This window comes from Dermochelys coriacea, chromosome 10 (assembly GCF_009764565.3).
Source record: "Dermochelys coriacea isolate rDerCor1 chromosome 10, rDerCor1.pri.v4, whole genome shotgun sequence".
Taxonomy (NCBI): domain Eukaryota; kingdom Metazoa; phylum Chordata; order Testudines; family Dermochelyidae; genus Dermochelys; species Dermochelys coriacea.
This window is the reverse complement of record NC_050077.1, coordinates 49,839,404-49,858,860: the sequence shown is the minus strand read 5'-3', so window position 1 is coordinate 49,858,860 and position 19,457 is coordinate 49,839,404. Positions and strand designations below refer to the sequence as shown.

General features: G+C 43.6%; 1 protein-coding gene across 1 annotated transcript in view; it reads left to right on the top strand.

Moving 5' to 3' along the window:
* The window catches only part of PSTPIP1 (proline-serine-threonine phosphatase interacting protein 1), a 99,030-nt gene that overhangs the window by 67,966 nt on the left and 11,607 nt on the right, over positions 1-19,457 (top strand). Inside the window, exons 8-13 of the mRNA XM_038420271.2 lie at positions 713-758; positions 1,902-1,981; positions 6,449-6,547; positions 7,715-7,811; positions 16,042-16,126; positions 17,245-17,315. Coding sequence (XP_038276199.1) covers positions 713-758; positions 1,902-1,981; positions 6,449-6,547; positions 7,715-7,811; positions 16,042-16,126; positions 17,245-17,315 — 478 coding nt within the window. The remainder of the gene's footprint in view (positions 1-712; positions 759-1,901; positions 1,982-6,448; positions 6,548-7,714; positions 7,812-16,041; positions 16,127-17,244; positions 17,316-19,457) is intronic.

Sequence of the window (19,457 nt, the reverse complement as noted above, 5' to 3'; positions counted from 1 at the left end):
CATGGTGGATTCTCCATCACTGGCCATTTTAAAATCAAGATTGGATGTTTTTCTCTAAGTGATCTGCTCTAAGAAGTTTTGGGGGGAAGTTCTTGGCCTGTGTTATACAGGAAGTCAGACTAGATGATCACAGCGGGCCCTTCTGGCCTTGAAATCATGAATGTGTTATTGGAAACAGCCAGGAAACATTCGCATTCACAACATATTGTAAAAGTTTGACAGTGTTCCTTTAAAAAGTCTGGTTACTTATCTCTGAATGGGTACCTGAGGAGATAAGGAATTTCAATTGCCATTAATTTCTATTTATAAAACTTCCAAGTTACACAGCAGTATCTAGATAACTTTTATAGCAGGTTCAATCAGTGGGAACAAACATGGGGCCAGATACTGCAAACACTCTTTTTTAAAACAAAATAAGAACATACTCCTCAAGGCCGCTATTGCAAGTGCAGTACCTAGGACCAGGGCTTCCCCTTGTGCAAACTGTCATAGCTACATTGAAGTCAATGGAGCAATGACTATTTACAGCAGCTGAGGATCTTGCTCCTATTTTGAATAATGCAAAGTCAATGGGATGATTCATAGCAATAAATTAGGTAGCAATTCTTTGCAGGGACAGACGCTTAATATTTTACTAGGCAGATTGTGACCTAAGGGAAAAAATATGAAAATGGAAAGGGCTTAATTTCAGTGTTTTCTTTTTATATTTCAGAGTCAGAACAAAGCCAAGCAATGCAAAGACGCAGCAAAGGAAGCAGGTACCGTTCCACATAAAGTCTAACGCCCAGTTGATTTAACGGCATGCTATCAAGAGGGAAAAACCCCCACATATAGAAGTGCAGATTCCTAAAGACTCCTAAACTAATGGAAGTGTCATTAAAGACAACTGTCAGCTACCTTAGACTCCCCCCCCAAATTTACATTCCACTAAAGGAAGATAAAGCTGATGCTGCATATATTTAGGGGATCCCCTTTATGTATTCTACAATTTATTTAAAACACTTTAATATTGGGGCTTCTTTTCCATTTGTTCTTTAACATTATTTGGGTCCTCGCCACCCTAACCCAGGGCAAGGAAGACTTAGGTATGCACTCTTACATGTGGGCAAGCTAATATGGCGATGTTCTCTGGATCCGGCTATGACCCCAAACTCAGGGAGGGTACATCAACCCTGCAGCAGGGAGGTGTAATTCCCAGTTCAGGAGATGGATGTGCGCTAGCTCAGCCTACAAATAGCAGCGTAGCTGAAGTGGCATGGGTGGCAGCTCGGGCTAGCTGCCCAAATACATACACAAGGAGCCAGGTTGGATTGTACTTGGGCAGATAGCCTGAGCTGCTGCCTGTTACACCGTGGCCACAGTGTGATTTTTAGCATGCTAAATCAAGCAGAGCTTTCCCGTGTTTGTCTGAAGCTGGGAGTCATACCTCCCAGCTGCCATGTATACACATCCTCATTATCAGAAACACAGTAAACTCGCATATGCTCTGGGTCTGTGAAATGGAGCATTCCACCCGCAAGCCCTCAAGAAAATCCCTCTGCCAGTTGGGTGGGTCCTTCTGTGTCTTTCTTGGGCACCTTGTTCACTTTGGACAATGCAATCCTAAAATATCACTCAAGACTAAGAGCCCATGCTTGCTATCAACATACACATTGCCAGTTGAGATGTTTGTGGTGTACCTGTGGCAAGTCAGAGAGATCATTCTCTCCAGTAAAAATACCATGAGCTAACCCAGTCATTTTTCTGCTTAACCAGGTTCTATTGTACTATATTCTGTAGGATATAGGTTAGGGCTATGTTTTACCAAAGTAAAGTCACACCATACTTAACAAGAGGAGATGCGGGGTCCTGCATTATCTTGTCTCAGTCGGGAAGTTTCTGTTTCACGTCTCTATTTACAGAGAGGATGTACAGGCAGTATATAGAACAGCTGGATAAGGCCAGAATGGAGTGGGAGAAGGAACATATCAGCACCTGTGAGGTAAATATTTTGACCTTTGTAACCATTTGTTTGTGCATTTTTCTTATTTTACTCATTCATGGATCTCAGTGGTAACACTACATCTAGGACTGAGGGGATCTGAAACGTACTTCTGATGGTCTGTGATGAGCTAGAGATGACTGCTGCAAGAGTACACTTGACACTACCATGGATTTAAAGTATAGCTGTTAGCTTTCTGACTTGCTTAAGCTTTTCTTGCTTGCCCATTAAATTTAGGCGGCTAGATCCTCAGCTGGTCTAAATTGGCATAGTTACAGCAGTACGCTGCCCATTTCCCCCAGCTGAGGATCTAACCCAGGGTGGAATACAAGATCCTGATAGTTTTAGGACTGCCTTATTTAAATCAAAGCCAAGTTAAACCTATTTCCCAAGTGACTGAAGCGCACATTTTAAAAGTGCCTGAACACCAGTTTAAGTCCAGGAGCTTCCAACTCGTCTTAGCCCACAGAGAATCTGTTTGTGGTCTGCTTCTGTATGCTTGCCAGGTATTTTTACATCATCCCTGCCTCCCTGTAGCTTTCACTTTCTGGAATTGTCCCATAGCTGGCATGGCAACCATTCTACAGAAATGGTGTCAAAAATCTGAAGTTTCCCCCAAGAATCAGATTTTTTCCCCTCCCCCCCCTTTCCATCACCACGATACATACCCCCCAGACTGGAAGTGCTCTTCAGAACCCTGCCAGAGCCTGCCTGCTGCAGTTAGTACAGATTTATCATTCTTCAGGAAACGGAATTATTGAGTCCCTTCTAGATGTGCTTGTGGCTAAATCCAGGACTACTAAATTTCTAAGGGGGTTCTAAGCTAGCAATTTATGAAAGTTATAAAAACTTATAAAAATCAGTATGTGGACATGTGCATATGTAGTTGGCATGTTAAGTTCACCATCTACAACAGAATAATAGTGTCCGTTTTAATGAACTGACGCACTTATGAGCAATAGAATGGTAGTTATGCACTGCAAATGGCTTCCTGTGTTCAGAAGTCCCTGTAGTGCTTAACTTTAGCCATATGCTTAAGTACTTTGCTGAGTTGCTGCCCCAAATGAAATACTTTCTCTCATCTCTTTCAATCTCTCCTTAAAAGCTACTTCTCCCAGAAACGCTTCCTACCTTTTTCTTTTCATCAGCAGGTTTCTCCACACCCTCCCTCCATTGCTGTGCCATGCCTTATTTCTTACATGATGAGATCTTTAGAAGACAGGGACTGTATCTTGCTCAATATTTTGTAAAACGTTACATGTACTTTTGTGGTTGTATGGACGCAAATAGTAACAAAAAAGAGGGGAGCAGATGGCTAGAAGAGTTTGAGCTTTCCACACCTTATGGAAAACAAATAAGCACATTCTATTTAGAAGAACACTTCAGCTTGGAGATCAATTTTATTTCTGACTGCTGTAAAAATAGTTTTAAAAAATTTACCTGCCCATTTCTCCTCTTGAATTCACACCAAAAGCCACCCCCCCAACAATAGCTCTGCTAACGTATTAGTACTTCAAACAGAGGAAGAGAGGAGCAAGTGAACTCTGAAGAAACAAAAACTCTTTTCTACTACACAAATAGTCTTAGAAATAACAGTGCATGAATCCAACAGTTTCTACATAAAGTTTTTTTCCAAAGCTTTGCATTCGGGTATTACCTGTATTATAAATCCAAAAAGCTTGTCCCCCCCATCCTATTACAAAAGGGTTCTGGGTTCTAAATCCTTGGGATCATTTGCTATTCAAATCACAGTGCTGTCCCCTTCTCCTCTTTCCCCCTTTATTTTTTGTCAGGGAAACATATTGTTAAAGGTTGGGTTAAACTTTCCTGAAGCTTGTGAGTGTAACCCACTACCCTTCATTAAAGATAGCAGGAACAGTTAAGCTCCTTTGTGAAATAACAGCAGTTTTCAAATCAAAATATAGGCACGACACCACCCAAACCAAAGGCACACCTAAGGCTGTGATGGGTCCCCCCACCTCAGGGTGCCACCTGGAACTGGAGTAGCACTGAGCTCACCTAGGATCCCTTTACTCTGTATTGCTGTGCATACCTGCCAAGCCCTCCCTCAGGCTTTCGAATGCACTTTACCAGCACACATACAGGTTGGGACATATCCAGCTGCAGCTTCACACAGATGCTGAGATCAGCTCTGCATGGGAAGGCTCAGCTGAGGAACTGCCCAGTACTCAAGTGCACACCCCTCTCTAGGGGGTAAACCCAAAATTATACCATCTTGCACTGGACAGAATTCTGTGCATTCAATGTGGAGAGGAATATACACAGCTTTCTGTCCCAAATTAGGATTTCCACACACACTGATTTTAGACAAAAAAACCCAAGTTTATTAACTACATAAAGATAGATTTTAAGTGATTATAAAGGAAAGCAAACAGACCAAAGCAGATTACCTAGCAAATAAAACACACACAAACTAAGCTTAATATACCAAAGAAATTGGATATGTGTAGCAAATTCTCACCCTAAATGTTGTTTTAAGCAGATTGTAGAGATTCTTGAAGGCAAGCTCCACTTGCTTGCAGCTTAAAACTCCAGTTATTCCTTTCACAGGCTCTAGCCTGGGTTCAGCTCTTCTCCCCCAACTCAGTCTTTTTGTTTCTCAGGTGTTTCCAGCAGCCTTCTTTCTTGGGTGGGGAGTCAGTGAAGAATGAACCATGATGTCACTCCCTGCCTTAAATAGTTTTAGCATATGGCGGGAACCCTTTGTTTCCCAGTGTGATTTCCACTCCCAGCCAGTGGAAAAACACTGAAATTATGATGGAGTCCAGTAACAGGTGACTTGGTCACATATCTCTGTAGGGCCACCGCAGCCATGACTCAGAGCCTGTTTTCAGTGTCCCCAGGAAGGTTCCCTGGTGGGAGATTAGCATCTTCTAAAACCTATTGTTCTCCCTAATGGCCCTTCCCATCTAGACTGATTGCATTCTGTCTAGTGGGCATTCCCCAGGTGTAAACACATTTGTAATAGATGTAATAGACAATATTCCTAACTTCAGATACAAAAATACCACCTACATACAAATAGGATAATCATATTCAATACATCATGACCTTTTCAATGATACCTCATATGACACATCTTGCACAACATACATCATAATTATGCCCCACTCAGATCATAATAATATTACAATGAAGAATATGGGGTGTAATGCCACAAAGGCCACTCAGGAATTTGAGCTATATGAGTAGGGAGGTTTGCTGGGTATTGTTTTGGGTAAGGGGTACATGTGACAGAGACACATGTAAGACAGCGCAGAAACAACCATAGAGGCTTAGGGCTAGTTTACACTAAAGCTGTAAATCAATCCAAGTTATGCCAGTTCAGTTATGTAAATTACATAACTGAAGTCAACGTAACTTAGATTGACTTACGGGGTGTCTTCATGGCGCTATGTTGGCGGGAGATGCTCTCCTGTTGACATAGCTTCCGCCTCTCAGGGAGGTGGAGTACAGACATCGATGGGAGAGTGCTCTCCCATTGACTTAGTGTGTTTTACCAGACCCATTAAATCGACACCACTGCATCGATCAGAGTGGTGCTGATTTAGCCGATAGCGTAGACAGGGCCATAGTCTGCACTACAAAGTTTTGCTGGTATAGCTATGCAGCTAAAACCCACAGAGTACACTCAACTATGACGACAAAGAGTGCTTCTGTTTGCTTAGCTAGTATCGTTCAGGGAGGTGGTGTGTGCATCTCATCAGAACTTCTTCTGATGATTTATGCTGCACCTCCACTAGGGAGCTCTGCTGGCATAGCTATGCCAGCAAAGTCTATGTAGTATTGACCAGCCCAGAGAAGGAGCAGAAAGTCGAACACAGCCTAATCAAACACAGTATGTGTGGTCCTGGAACAGACGACAGAGGGGCCTTTTGGGCTGGGTGCTGGCTAAAACAGGTTTGGAGCAAGGATATTATCTCCTGTTTCGTTCCTCTTGTGTTCAGGGAAACCGGACTGCATCAAAAAAGTATTTAACGCCACCATCAATTTCTTCTTCCTAACTTGCAACTTATAAGACCCTGAATATTTAGCTAGCTACTTGGGTCAAAAGGAATAACAATCCTTAATTTAGTGAAAGGTGAGATAATATTTTGTATTGGACTAACTTCTGTTGGTGAAAGAGACAACCTTCTGAGCTTACACAGAGCTCGTCTTCAGGTCTGGGAAAGATACTCAGAGTGAATTTAGAAAAGTCAGGTAAAAACCTCTCATCTGCTGTTTGCAATTTGAGTGACTAAATGTAAAAGTGGATTTATTTTTAAGATTATTTTCTATAGTTGATAGTGCATCCTGACTGTAGCGTGTTTCAGAAAGGTTTGCAGGTGTACAAACATTGCACAGTGGGATCCTGATCTATGATTTGGACTTCTAGGTGCTACTGCATTACACATAATAAATAATAATAATTACCATGTTGCTTGACATCTCTTCTTTTGGATTTAGGCCTTTCAGCTCCAGGAATGTGATCGTATCACCATCCTCCGGAACTCCCTTTGGGTTCACTGTAACCAGCTGTCCATGCAGTGTGTGAAGGATGATGAGGTACAAACTTTTCCCCAAGAAATCCCAGTCCTTGTGCATGGAGAAAAATATGTCCTCTAAAGCCACCTTACTGGCTCACCCCTCTCCACACTCATCAAATGACTCCAGCAATGGTGATGTCCATCTTACCACACTTGTCCAGAGCAAGAAACCATGAGCCAGGTTTGCCCTCCCCACTGAATTAAAAATGAATATTTAGGCCAGCACAGACTCTGAGATTCTATAGCAAACTTGGTGCCACCAAGCTTCTGTCCCCTCTCCCCAAGTTATGAGGTAGAATCTCAAATCTCCAAGTCAGCTTTAAATAAGGATTTTTTTTATTGTTATTCCTTTTATACAGAGAAAAATTGACTACTTCCATTTTAATAGTGAAAATCTTTACATGCATGTGACCCATCAAACTACTGTCTCCTGTCTTCTTCTGCTCCCACGAGTTTTTTGGATGAGAAATTTCAGGCATGTCCTGTGGAATTTTGTTTGCATTATACAGTTTTCTTAAAAGTGTGGGAAAAATCAGTAATCTTTTTCTCCCCCACTCCCGCATCCGTGTGGGTGTAATCCTACACAGGTCTGCACAGACGCAGAGCTCTACTGACTTCAGTGCAGGAGACCTGGTTCTTTGGAAATAACAAACTGCTGAAACTGATTAACAGATTTAAAGGCCAGAAGGGACCGTGTGATGATCTAGTCTGACCCCTTTCTAACACAGGCCCAGTTACCCCTGTATTTAGTCAGCACAAGTTACTGAGCTCAAGCCTTCTTCTCAAAAGGCAACCAGCCTTGATTTGAAGACTTCAAGATGGAGATTCCACCACTTTCCTTGTTCTAATCATTCTCACTGTTAAAAACATTTATCTTCTTTCTAGTTTTAGTTTGTCTGGCTTTAACTTCCAATCACTGGTTCTTGTGATGCCTCTTTCCAGTGGATTAAAAGAACCCTTTAGTACCAGGGTTTAGAAGCTTTTAAAGCTTTTAAACCTGGTCTCCCAACTTCCTCATATTCTAAGGTGTTGTCCACAGCATAAGTAGAGAAACCTGTTTATATACACAACATGATTAAAATGGACAGCGTCCCTTTAAGATGGAAAGAAATACTAGCAGAGGATTCTGTGTTAAGAGCTCATCACTAAAAGCTGAAACTTAAAATCCTTCTTTTCTGTTTTGCAGATGTATGAAGAAGTTCGACTGAGCTTGGAGAACTGTAACGTAGAATCAGACATGGATTACTTCATTAAGAATAAAATGACAGGAACAGATCCACCAGGTAATAAACCTCAGGGATTTTTTTTGGCCTTGTTACCAATTAGAAGTACAGTCCCCATGACAGAAGTGCTGCCTCTCTAATTGTGGCCTTGGAAAGTCACTTAAATTTCTGTTCCTCATTCTCTCCCCTTGTAAAATGGGAATAATACGTACGGACCTCACAAGGAAAGTAGGCAGCTTAAATAGATGGTGTTTATGGAAGGCTTTGAAGAGGCACATCACAAGATCCTATCATCAAAGACATTGGAAGATTTCCTCAACTGGAGAGAGCCAGAATATAGATACAGTCCTACAACTCGGGGGGGGGGGGGGAATGCCCACCAACACCCACTGAAGTCAAAGGGAGTCTTGCCATTGATTTCAATGAGCGTTGGATCAGGACTTTGGTGATGACATGTGGAGTGGAACTGACAGCAGTTGTAAAATGGAACAATCCTACTAAAAAAAAAATAAAGGGGAAAGCAGCATTTTTCTTCTGCATAATAAAGTTTCAAAACTGTATTAAGTCAATATTCAGTTATAAGTTTTCGAAAGAACAATCATAACTTTTTGTTCAGAGTTACAAACAACCTCCATTCCCAAGGTGTTCGCAACTCTGAGATTCTACTGTAGCTTATTTCTCTTCCCATATGGAAACATAGTGGTATATTTACACTGCTATAATTGTGCACACTTTTATTATTGATATTTATTTTATTATCATAGCACCTAGATGCTCTAATTGTGCACCAGGATTCCACTGTGTTAGGCACTGTACAGACTCTGCACAGTGTTGTACCACTTTATCTATACTGGTATAGGTTAAATTGTTACAACTTTTGTGTTTAGACAAGCCCTGAGTAAAATTAAGCTTCCCCTCTCAGTTAGGTTTGGCTGGTGTTAGTATCTCTGATGAATAAGCTTTCCAGCTGTCAGTAGTCTTCTATAAAAAACAGTGTAGATCAGGGTTGGGCAAACTTTTTGGCCCGAGGGCCACATCTGGATATGGAAATTGTATGGTGGGCCATGAATGATCACAAAATTGGGGTTGGGGTGCAGGAGCGGGTGGGGGGAGGACTCCAGCTGGAGGTGCGGGCTCTGGGGTGGGGGCTGGAGAGGAGGGATTTGGGTGTAGGAGGGTGCTCCAGGCTGGGACCAAGGGGTTTGGAGGGTGGGAGGGGGAATCAGGGCTGGAGCAGGGGGTTGGGGCATGGGGGGGTGAGGGCTCTGACTGGGGGTGCAGGGTCTGGGGTGGGGCCAGAAATGAGGAGTTCAGGGTGCAGGAGGGGGCTTCGGGCTAGGGTACACGGTTGGAGTGTGGGAGAAGGATCAGGGCTGGGGTAGGGTAGGGGGTCAGGGGTGCAGGCTCCGGGTGGTGCTTACCTGAAGCAGCTCCTGGAAGCAGCAGCATGTCCCCCTTCTGGCTCCTATGCAGAGGTGCAGCCAGGCTGTTCTGTGCGCTGCCCCGTCCGCAGGTACCGCCCCTGCAACTCCCATTAGCTGCAGTTCCCGGCCAATGGGAGCTGCAGGGGTGGTGCTTAGGGTGGAGGCAGCCCACGCAGCCCCCTGTCTGCCCCTAAACGTAGGAGCTGGAAGGGGGACATACTGCTACTTCTAGGAGCCTCGCCAAGCACACGGAGCGGCCTCCGACCCTGCTCCCCAGCAGGAGCTCAAGGGCCGGATTAAACCAGCTGGAGAGCCAGATGTGGCCTGCGGGCCGTAGTTTGCCCACCCCTGGTGTAGATGAAGTCTATATTTATAAATATATATTTATATATAAAAAGATTTCAGACCTCCTTTAAACATTATAGAGAAGAAAAGAAACACAGAGGCACAGAGGCATGTTTCTTTACCTCTACATGTCAGCAGTTTCTCAGTATGAATGCTGCTCTTCACCCTCTGTTGTGGTTCATTGCCACAAGCTATGCTGCGAAGTAAGTTTCCGGCCTGCAAGCTGTAGTATTTTAAAGTACAAGACACAGAGGCGACCACATGCATGATGTTACATAAGAGAACCACAGGTAACCTCATTACAGAGATGAGGACTTTGCTGTTAAAAAGAAACATTCTCTCTTCAAACTAACTCAGATGTGAGTTGTGAGTGTGAAGTCTTGTGAGGTAACAGTTTACAGAGGTGAAAGAGGGACACCTTTCAACACAGTCAAGAAACACCCTAATTACGGACCACAACTGACTCCAGCAGGAGCTGAGAGCATGCAGCAGGTCTAGGGGGAAAAAAAAAAGCAGGCCATAATTTTTTTTTAATAAGCTCGACCTTGAAACGTTCTCAGTCTGAGCCCTGACTAGCCCCCTGGTGGACAGTGAGAAATGAGGGGGAATGAAAAGGAAGTTACTCACCTTGTGCAGTAACGATGGTTCTTCAAGATGTGTGTCCCTATGGATGCTTCACTTTCAGTGTCTGTGTGCCCCTGCACCTCTAATCAGACATGTTTGGTAGCAGTGCGCAGTTGAGCCCATGCATGTGCTCTCCCTCCCTAGTGGTCTGCCTAGAGGCTATTTAGCACTGCACGAGCGAACCCCCCGCACTTCCTTCTCTACCACAGAGCCCTATAGAGAACTCTGAAGTAGAGGGGAGGAGGGCGGGTTATGGAGCACCCACAGGGACACACATCTCGAAGAATCATCGTTACGGCACAAGGTGAGTAACTTCCTCTTCTTCAAGTAGCGTCCTTATGGATGCTCCACTTTAGGCGACTCCAGAGCAGTACCCACCACTAGAGACTGGGACTTCGGAGCAGAGTCTTTTACTACAGAGGGTATTGTGGAGTCGAAGATGGTGTCAGCGGCCAAATCTTCAGTGATCGCATAATGTTCTGCGAAAGTATGGACAGAGGCCCCAATCATTGCTCTATAGATTGGGGAGATAGGAGTATCCCTATGGAATATGATTGAGGTAGGAACTGATCTTATGGAGTGCGTATGGACGGAAGCAAGTTGCGCCCTTGCTAAGTGATTAATGCAATTAGAGATCTATTTGGATAATCTCTGAGGAGATATCACAGAGCTTTTCGATCTTTCTGTGAACAAAAGGAAGAGTTTAGGGGATTTCCTGAAGTCCTTAGTCCTGTCCAAGTAGAATGATAATGTCCTTTTAATATCTAGCATATGCACAATTGTCTCCCAGTTGTCACAATGTGGTTTTGGGAAAAAACAGGGAGATGGATCTGTTGATTCATATGGAAAGTGCAGAAAAAGTAGGGTGAAACTTGGGATATGGCCTTAGAGTGGTTTTTAAGACAAAGGCCATGAATGATGGGTGTGCCATCAGGGCCGCTATTTCTCCTATGTGCCTAGCTGAGGTGATGGCAATTAGAAATGCTGTCGTGAGAGCATTGTGAGAGTTTAAAATGTAGTGCAAAATCAGAGGGAGGAAAGATGAGGTTGGGTCTGTCTGTTTGGAATGGTACAAACTTGGAGTCGTTTCCATTTTGTAGTTAAGTATGTGGAGTGGTCAACTTGTGGTTGGGTTGCAACATGTGTTTCAGCTTGTCAGAGCATTCTGCTTCTAAGCCTTGGAACAAAGAAAGATCCAAGCCTAGAGACGGAGGACCCATGGGTTGGGGTGAAAGGTCAACCCATTGTTTTGAGAGAGTGGGTGAGGAATGGGCTGACGTCAGAGGAACAGGAGGGCATATTGCCATCTGTGTCAGGTAAGGGAGCCAGACTTGTCATAGTTAAGAGGGGCAATCACAATAACTCTCGCTTTGGTTCGTTGAATTTTCAACAGAATCTTGGATAGGGTAGGAAACTGGGAAAAGACATACAAGTGGGCCCTGTCCACTGGGAAGATGAGGGCAACTGCCAGTGAATGTTTCCCCAAAGGGTGGCTATATCTTGAAGCACCTGTGAATTCAGTATATACTCATTGTCGTGAGAAAATTCCAACTGGGACTGTTGGTTATCCCGTTCTGTATCCCTTGTAGACAGACAGTTGAGATGAGCACATTGCGATGGGTGCATCACTTCCAAAGTTTGAATGCTGTCTTGCAGAGGGAGGGAGATCTAGCAGCTCCTTTATACAAAACATACAGGTCACATTAAGTCCATCATAATCTTTGTGTGTTGTTTTTGATGAAAGGCAGAATTTGTGCACAGGCACTCCTGACAGCCCCTAGCCCCAAAAGAGTGATATGGAAGATCATTTCTGTGGAAGGCCATTTGTCCTGAACCTTGTTGTTGTGTAGGTGAGCTCCCCAGCATATTAGGGAGACATGTGTCCCAAGGTGGTGAATGTGGGTAGTGAGAGGAGCGCTCTCACTTGTACTGCATCAGGTTGGTGCTGATAAAGTCCAGTCACTGTACTGGGGTTAGTATGCCACTACAATGAAGTGAACCTGGGAGAATACCCTGTGTGGAGCAGTCTGTACCTATAATAATCCTGGCCCAAAGGTAAGCAGTAGGAAATCTCCTGTACGATGGTTGAATTGAGATATGGAAGTAGGCACCCTGTAAATTCAGGGCTAGAAATCAATCTCTTTGCTCTAGAGCTGGTCCTAACTGCTGTGAAGTAAGGTAAGGTGACTTCTGAGTGGGGTGACAGGCACATAGATGGCAGCTGATGCTGTAAGGTATCATTGTTCAGGCCCCCGACCAGCTCATCAAAGTGCTTATAAGAGGCAGTTTGAGAGGTCATGGACTGGGGTGCAGACTGTTCTCACTTTTGAACCCTGGGACTCTTACACTGTGGCTCAAAACAGCACAGAAATGGTGAGTATTGAGAAGATTGTGATCTGTGCTGTGGTTGAGAGGTACATTTTCTCTCTGTTCCACAGTGTAGATTCCTAAGGAGCGTAGTATGGTCCAAGAATCCTTCGGGATGTGGAGAAAAAATCTGTCTTTTCTTCAAAGAGTTTGGCCCTTCAAATTGGAAGTCTGTAGCTCTTTGGGCAATCTAGAGAAGTGTAGCGAACAAAAAAAAAACAAAAACCCACAACCCACCTCAGTACCACTGTCATGGAGACTGGGCGGGCAGCTGTAACAGCTACATCCAGGGGTGTCTCTAGGATCAGTCTGGCTATTAACTGGTCTATTAATTCTTCTCTAAGAATGGTCTGAATCTGTTCTTTTTGTGTTTCCAGTAATGTTCAGAAACATCCTGGGTTTCCCAAGATTAACAAAATTGTTTTGGCCATGACAGTTTGGTAATTTATGACTCTAAACAGTAATGTTGTCGATGAATATGCCATCTTGCGAAGCCTGATCACATGGAGTTGACTTGGCATTATGTTGCTTGCTTCATGCATTAACCACATCTACTATGATGGAGTTGGGTTGTGGATGCTGAAAACAAAGTCTGCCTTTTTGGGTAGAGATGTAGGGTTGTTTTTGTTTACACTCTGTTGCTGGTTGGTGCGATGGAGGCTGACTTTGCCAGATGATTTTGGTAGGATCTAGAATCAGCTCATTAATTGGGAGGACAGTTCTAGATGGGAAGGTAGTGTGCAGAATTTCCACCAACTTGTGATGTGTATCTGCCATCTCCTGTAAGGGAATCTGCAGCTTGTCTGCCACCCTCTTGGTAAGATCCAGAAAGTTCTTAAATCTTCAACTAGAGATGAGGGGTGGGCAGCACAGTCTCAACTGGGAGAGATGAGAAGTGTGCTGAAGAGGTAGCTTCCTCTTCAGATGTTCCCCCCTCCTTCCCCCTTCTTTCCTGTTCTGAAAAGCTTTCTCCTGTCCTGGCTCAGGTGCTCTACTGCCCTGGCTCAGGTGCCAAGGTGTAGCAAACCATCTGGTGGACTCTCCCTGAGAGACACCGGAGATGGTCGCGCCATGTGTGTGTATATACCTGAAGAGTTACAATATGGTACCAAGTAATGAGGATTGTGGTTCTTCCCCAATCATCAGGTCTCCAGGGTACCAGAGCTCATGCAGTACCATGGGTTCATTTGGTACCACAGAGGAGGGTCCGTGGTATATTGTCAATACCGATAGTTGGGCAGAGCGCTCCCTAAATGAGAGTTTTGCCCAGTACAAAATTGGTGCCACTTTTTTTTTTTTTTTTTTTTTTTTTTTAAGAGACGGTATGGTAATTGTCTCTCCCTGGGTACTGAGGCCACAGGTCTCCAAAGTATCAGAGCACCTGTGTTACCATGGGCTCATGCGGAACCCCATAGGAGTGTCTGTAGTCAGTATCAATGGTTGGGAAGGTGCAGAACACTTCCTAGATGGGAGTTTTGTTGCATCTGGTACCAAAGGGTTTCTCTATGCTGCTCTTTCAGAGATGGTACGGTAACTGCCCTCTAGGTGCAGTAGTTGCCCAGAGTAGAGCTCAGAGCAGCACAGAGCTTACAGAACCCCTTGTCCCTGTGGAGGGCAGAGCCCAGAGCAGGGCAGAGCTCACAGCAGAAAGCCCCTTCTCAGGTTTCAGCTTCCACTGGGAGCAGCAGCTGAGCTCACAGCAGGAGTGTCCTCTGCTGGTATTGTCCTCCTGAAGTGGCCGCTCTGGGGAGTCCCACTGGCTGGCCAGCTACTCTGGGATCGGTGCCGAGACGGCCGCACTGGGGAACACCCTTCTGGCTGGCCAGTTGCTCGGAGGAGCCTTTCCAGGGGAGTCTGCTGCTGGCTTCTTCTTCTTCACCACTCGATCCCTTTTGAAGTGAAGGCTCCAGAGATGATCTGGGGTCAACACCACGGGAGGCCCCTGCAGACTGAAGTGTTTTCTCTCTAGGAGGAATTTTTACTTCAGCTCCCAGCTCTTGTGAGGCTGCAGTATTAGATGTGACAGGTAAAGCACCTCTGTGAGGGTCTCCCAGGCACAGTGAGTGTCTGGCCATTACAGGAACTGACTCCTGGCAGGAGAGGCGCAGCTTGGAGCAGAGAGAGCCAGGCAAGCCCCTGGGTAGGAGGTGTCATCCTCCAGCGGGGAAGAATATGCAGAAGAACAGCATCTTTACTTTTTTTTTTTTTTTTTTTTTTTTTTAAACTGAAAGAAAATAATTACGAGTCTACTAGATGCCGGGGGGAGCGGGAGAATGCCCCCAGACAGGGAAGGAAAGTGAAGTTCTTTTCCTTTTTCTCTTTTCTTTTTAAACCAAAGGAATAAAATAAAATAAAATTAAAATAAAAACACTAGCCTGAGTACTTTTAGGAAGAACAAAGATAACAAAACAAACACTACTTATGCTAATGACACAGATAAGGAAGGGACATTGCTCCTTCCCTCAGAGGCCAAAGGTGGTAGAGAAGAACCTGATGGGGGTTCGCCCCTGCAGTGCTAAATAGCCTCGAAGCAGACCACGAGGGAGGGAGAGCACATTCGCGGGATCAACGGGACACTACTACCAAAAATCTCCGATTAGAGGTGCGGGGGCACACCGACACCTAAAGTGGAGCACCCCTAGGGACAGTTCTCGAAGAAGAATAAATATTTATGGGTCAATAGCAATTCTCTCTCTCTCTCTCTCTGGGGATGAGAGAGGTAGGCTGATAGTTATGTACAAATGGAGACCAGGAAATACCTACTTTACAGCATCTGCCAATAGGGCCAAAAAATTCCCCAGATGTGGCCGGAATTCCTGAATCTCTGCCTATACATTTAAAAAACCCAGAAGAGCTGACTGAGTCATCATCCCCAGTTAGTAGTGGAGAGCTGCAGGGTGATTAGCTTTTGCTCCTTAAACAAAGATGGGATGACAAGATGGCACAAGTCCTATTATTGAGGCAGTAGCCTTCTTGATTAGAATTGGAACATAACTATTGAAATGGTGCTGAATGTGGTGTGGATGGGTCTGTACTTGCAGCAGAACTGTATTAAGCATCAGCTCAGCAGTACCCATTACAGACATCTGTCATCAGTAAAAAGAAAAGGAGTACTTGTGGCACCTTAGAGACTAACAAATTTATTTGAGCATAAGCTTTCGTGAGCTACAGCTCACTTCATTGGATGCATCCGATGAAGTGAGCTGTAGCTCATGAAAGCTTATGCTCAAATAAATTTGTTAGTCTGTGCGGTGCCACAAGTACTCCTTTTCTTTTTGTGAATACAGACTAACACGGCTGCTACTCTGAAACCTGTCATCAGTAGTTTTCCTAGTGTAGATGAGCTCACAGGTCTGCACCTATGTATTAAAGAGGAAAGTGGTTACATTGCAGAATTCCATTGGCCACTCCTGCTCTAGAAGACTAACCACCATGCTATGGAAACAAATCAATTGCATTGTTGGTAGAGGGGAAAAATTGATACCTTCTGCCTGTTTACACCCTTGCTTTTAACAATTATCCCATTGTAGTTCCAATAGGATATGAGAATTATTATGCCAGGGAATCTCCTAGATGTAGCAACAGCCCAGGCCAGTCTTGTGGGATGATGAAAAGGTGAGTATATTGGTTCCTTGTGGAAATGCTTTTCTGTGTATAAAGCAATATATGGTTACATACATGCAAGTGACAAATCTGGATCTTGAAAGTAATTGCTTCCTTAATCGTGGTGAAAGGCAAATGTGGTATCATATACATATACCAACAATTAATTTAGCAGAATTTAAAGTGGAGCAAGATTAGCTATTCACATTGTTGCTGGCGGGAAGGGAGGGAGGGGAATGGACAACTTTAAAAGAAACTGACCAGCCAGCAAGTAATTGAGGCACACTTAATTCTGCTTTGTGATAGCACCAGGACATATAGTGCAAAAATGACTTAAGTGGGGAGAGGGGGACAGACAGTTCTCTTTTCCAGCAATACCTTCTGTGCTAAACCATAGTGCACTACCATGCCACAGATTAGCAAATAGCTTTAAGCCTGATCTGCTCATACAAGTTTCAGTAGTCTAGCCTTGTTGGTTAAGGATGAGATTTATACAGGAATATTTAGACCGATGAAAGCCCTAATGTGGACCCAATTATATAGGTAGAAGATTGCTTATACCAGTACAGTTTATGCTGGTTGGGGAAACATCCAGGGAGAAAAATATAAATAGTTCACTATATTTTAAAACTGACCATTTTTAGACAACTATATTATATTCTACAAAATTCCAAAAGCCAGCATTTTCTACATTCAAGTGCGTTATCATGAGGAGGAAAGAAAAGGATGTCACCCCTGGCAATTGACCAGTCAACAGATCCATCATGTTGTCATGATAGGATGGTTTAAGCTTTGCTTCATATGTCTTTATATCTTGAATTGTCCATAAGATAAAACTATCACAAAATAATAAATGTATAATATATTTTGTGTACAGTTTAGTGATTGGCAAATTTCAAAAGATTTGCTAGTTTACCAGGGTTTGTTTTAAATGAAAATTAAATGGGTTTGTTATAGTGCAAAACAAAAAACAAAAAAAAGTTTCCAAAGAGGAAACATTTGGCCAAAAGAGTTGGTGACAAATGGAAGGAATGAGGAAGATTACACGGCAGTGGACTAATACTCTGGAAGTTTGAGGAATATACAATATATTCTGTACGTTCCATCACCAGCTTCTTTTGGTTCCACAGATTCTCCGGATTGCTACATGGAAATAGCAGAAATTCCAGTGAAACCATCATTCCCACAGCCCCTCCTATTGGTATGTTTTACCAAATGTAAATCAAAAGATGTATCCGGTCCTATTAATCAATCATTTACATGCATGTTGCATGGAGAATAAGCTATGTGATAAGACATTAACGTGTTATCTATCCTATGAGCTAGCTTGAGACTATAATCTAGACATCAGTATGGCACAAATTTGTAGCAAGCCGCTTCCCCCACCATGGAGACTAAAAGGAGCTGTACTATTCTTAAGTCCTCCTGTGGATGTGTGAAGTTTAAATTCTGACTGAGACCTCAAGGTCTAGGAACACAGTTTTTTCCTCTACTTTCGTAGAGCATTGGGAATCCTTCCCAAGCCTTCCAGTGGCCCACCCTGGTGTTGCTGGGAACGCAGGCATCCATTCTGCTTCAAATGTTGCCTTACCAATCCCATGTCCAGGGCCGTCCTTAGGATTTATGGGGCCCTATGCAGTATTATTAAACTCGTGCCCCTATGCCTCAGCCCGGGCTCGTATGTGTATTTTAGATAAGGCTGGTCTTTTGAAGGATTTATTTTAAAAACTATGTCTGAAGATCCAAGCATTTAAGGCTAAAGATGAATATTCAGATTGTGCATCTAAAAAAAAAAATCTATGCAAGAATTTTTTAAAGATGTAATTTTTGCAACACTAATGAAATATTTTTAAAGCAAATTTTAAACTAAGTTCCTGTAGACTAACATGTTCTGAGTAAATATTACAGTAATGCACAACTGCTTTTGTCAGTAAATTCAGAAACTGATAGTATATACCTAGGGGTTGGCAAATACCTGTTAAATGACTTCATTACCATTTGGAAGGTTATTTAATAGTTTCAATCTTGTGCTAATAGATCTGGCAGGCTGGAAGGCATTTTCACTTTTAAGAACTAGATCCCCTCTGGAGGAAGACCTACCTGGCTGCTGCAGCTAGCAGGAAGGGTCAGAATATGAAACAGAACAGGGATAGGAAGAGGAGGAAAGGTGGACACTGAGACCCGGGGTGCCCCAAATTTTCAAGTGCCCTATGCTGCTGCATAAGCAGTATGCGTAAGGATGGCCCTGCACAGGTCACTTGTGTCACTCTCATTAGAGGGCACCAAAGCATAATATTTTGACAGCACAGGAAATAATGGTTTGAGACATTTTTATTGGCTCGATTTAAAACCAGCTAAGGAGATTTAAACTGTGATGTTCCCCGAATGCAAAAGAATGCATCCTTCACTACGTCTGCCTGTCCACTCAGCCACCCAGAAATGGAATACAGTCTTTCCTAAATCCCCTCTGTTTGACTCCCCGAACAGTAGGAATTTTCAATGCCATTCATGCAGGCTAGGTTCATAGATATTAAGGTCAGAAGGGACCGTTATTATCATCTAGTCCGACCTCCTGCACAACGCAGGCCACAGAATCTCACCCACCCACTCCTACGAAAAACCTCTCACCTATGTCTGAACTATTGAAGTTCTCAAATCGTGGTTTAAAGACTTCAAAGAGCAGAGGTCTGGGTTTTTAAAGGTACATAGACGTTGCTCTGCTCAGAGTTACAATGTCTAACTGATTTAGGAGCCTCAGTCTCATTTTCAAGAGTGAAATAGACATTTAGGAGTCTATGTTCCACTGACTTTCAATGAGACTTGGGCTCAGACTTTTAAAGGAGCCTAAGTGCCTTCCATTTTTATAGAATTCAATGGTGTCCCTGTGAATACAACTTGAATGAGAGTTGAATGCATTTGGTGCCTCCCAGGATTGAGTCCCACATGTCTATACAGTAGCATATGAACTGCTTTGGTCACAATTTGCCGCCCCAATCTGCTCACAGCTGTTTATGTGTCTACATTATATTAAACTTCTCCTTTCTGCCAGTTTAGATCATGCTATTTATCAAGGCCACTATCGGATCATTAATGTCATAATCACTTCCCCAGTAGTAAATTCTGATGTCACAAAGGGTGGATTGTGACTTTGTTGAAGGATCAGAGCAGGCTCATTGTAAAATGAGATGCTACTCTTGGGACCAAATACTATGCACAGATGGGTTCTGGGGGCGCCTGTGGGAACCCCGTGCTCATATCCATTGACAGAATGGGTCTCATTTAAGTGAGCTGAGGCCAGGTCCTGCATCTACTGCTATCTGTGGGAGTTTTGGCATGGACTTCT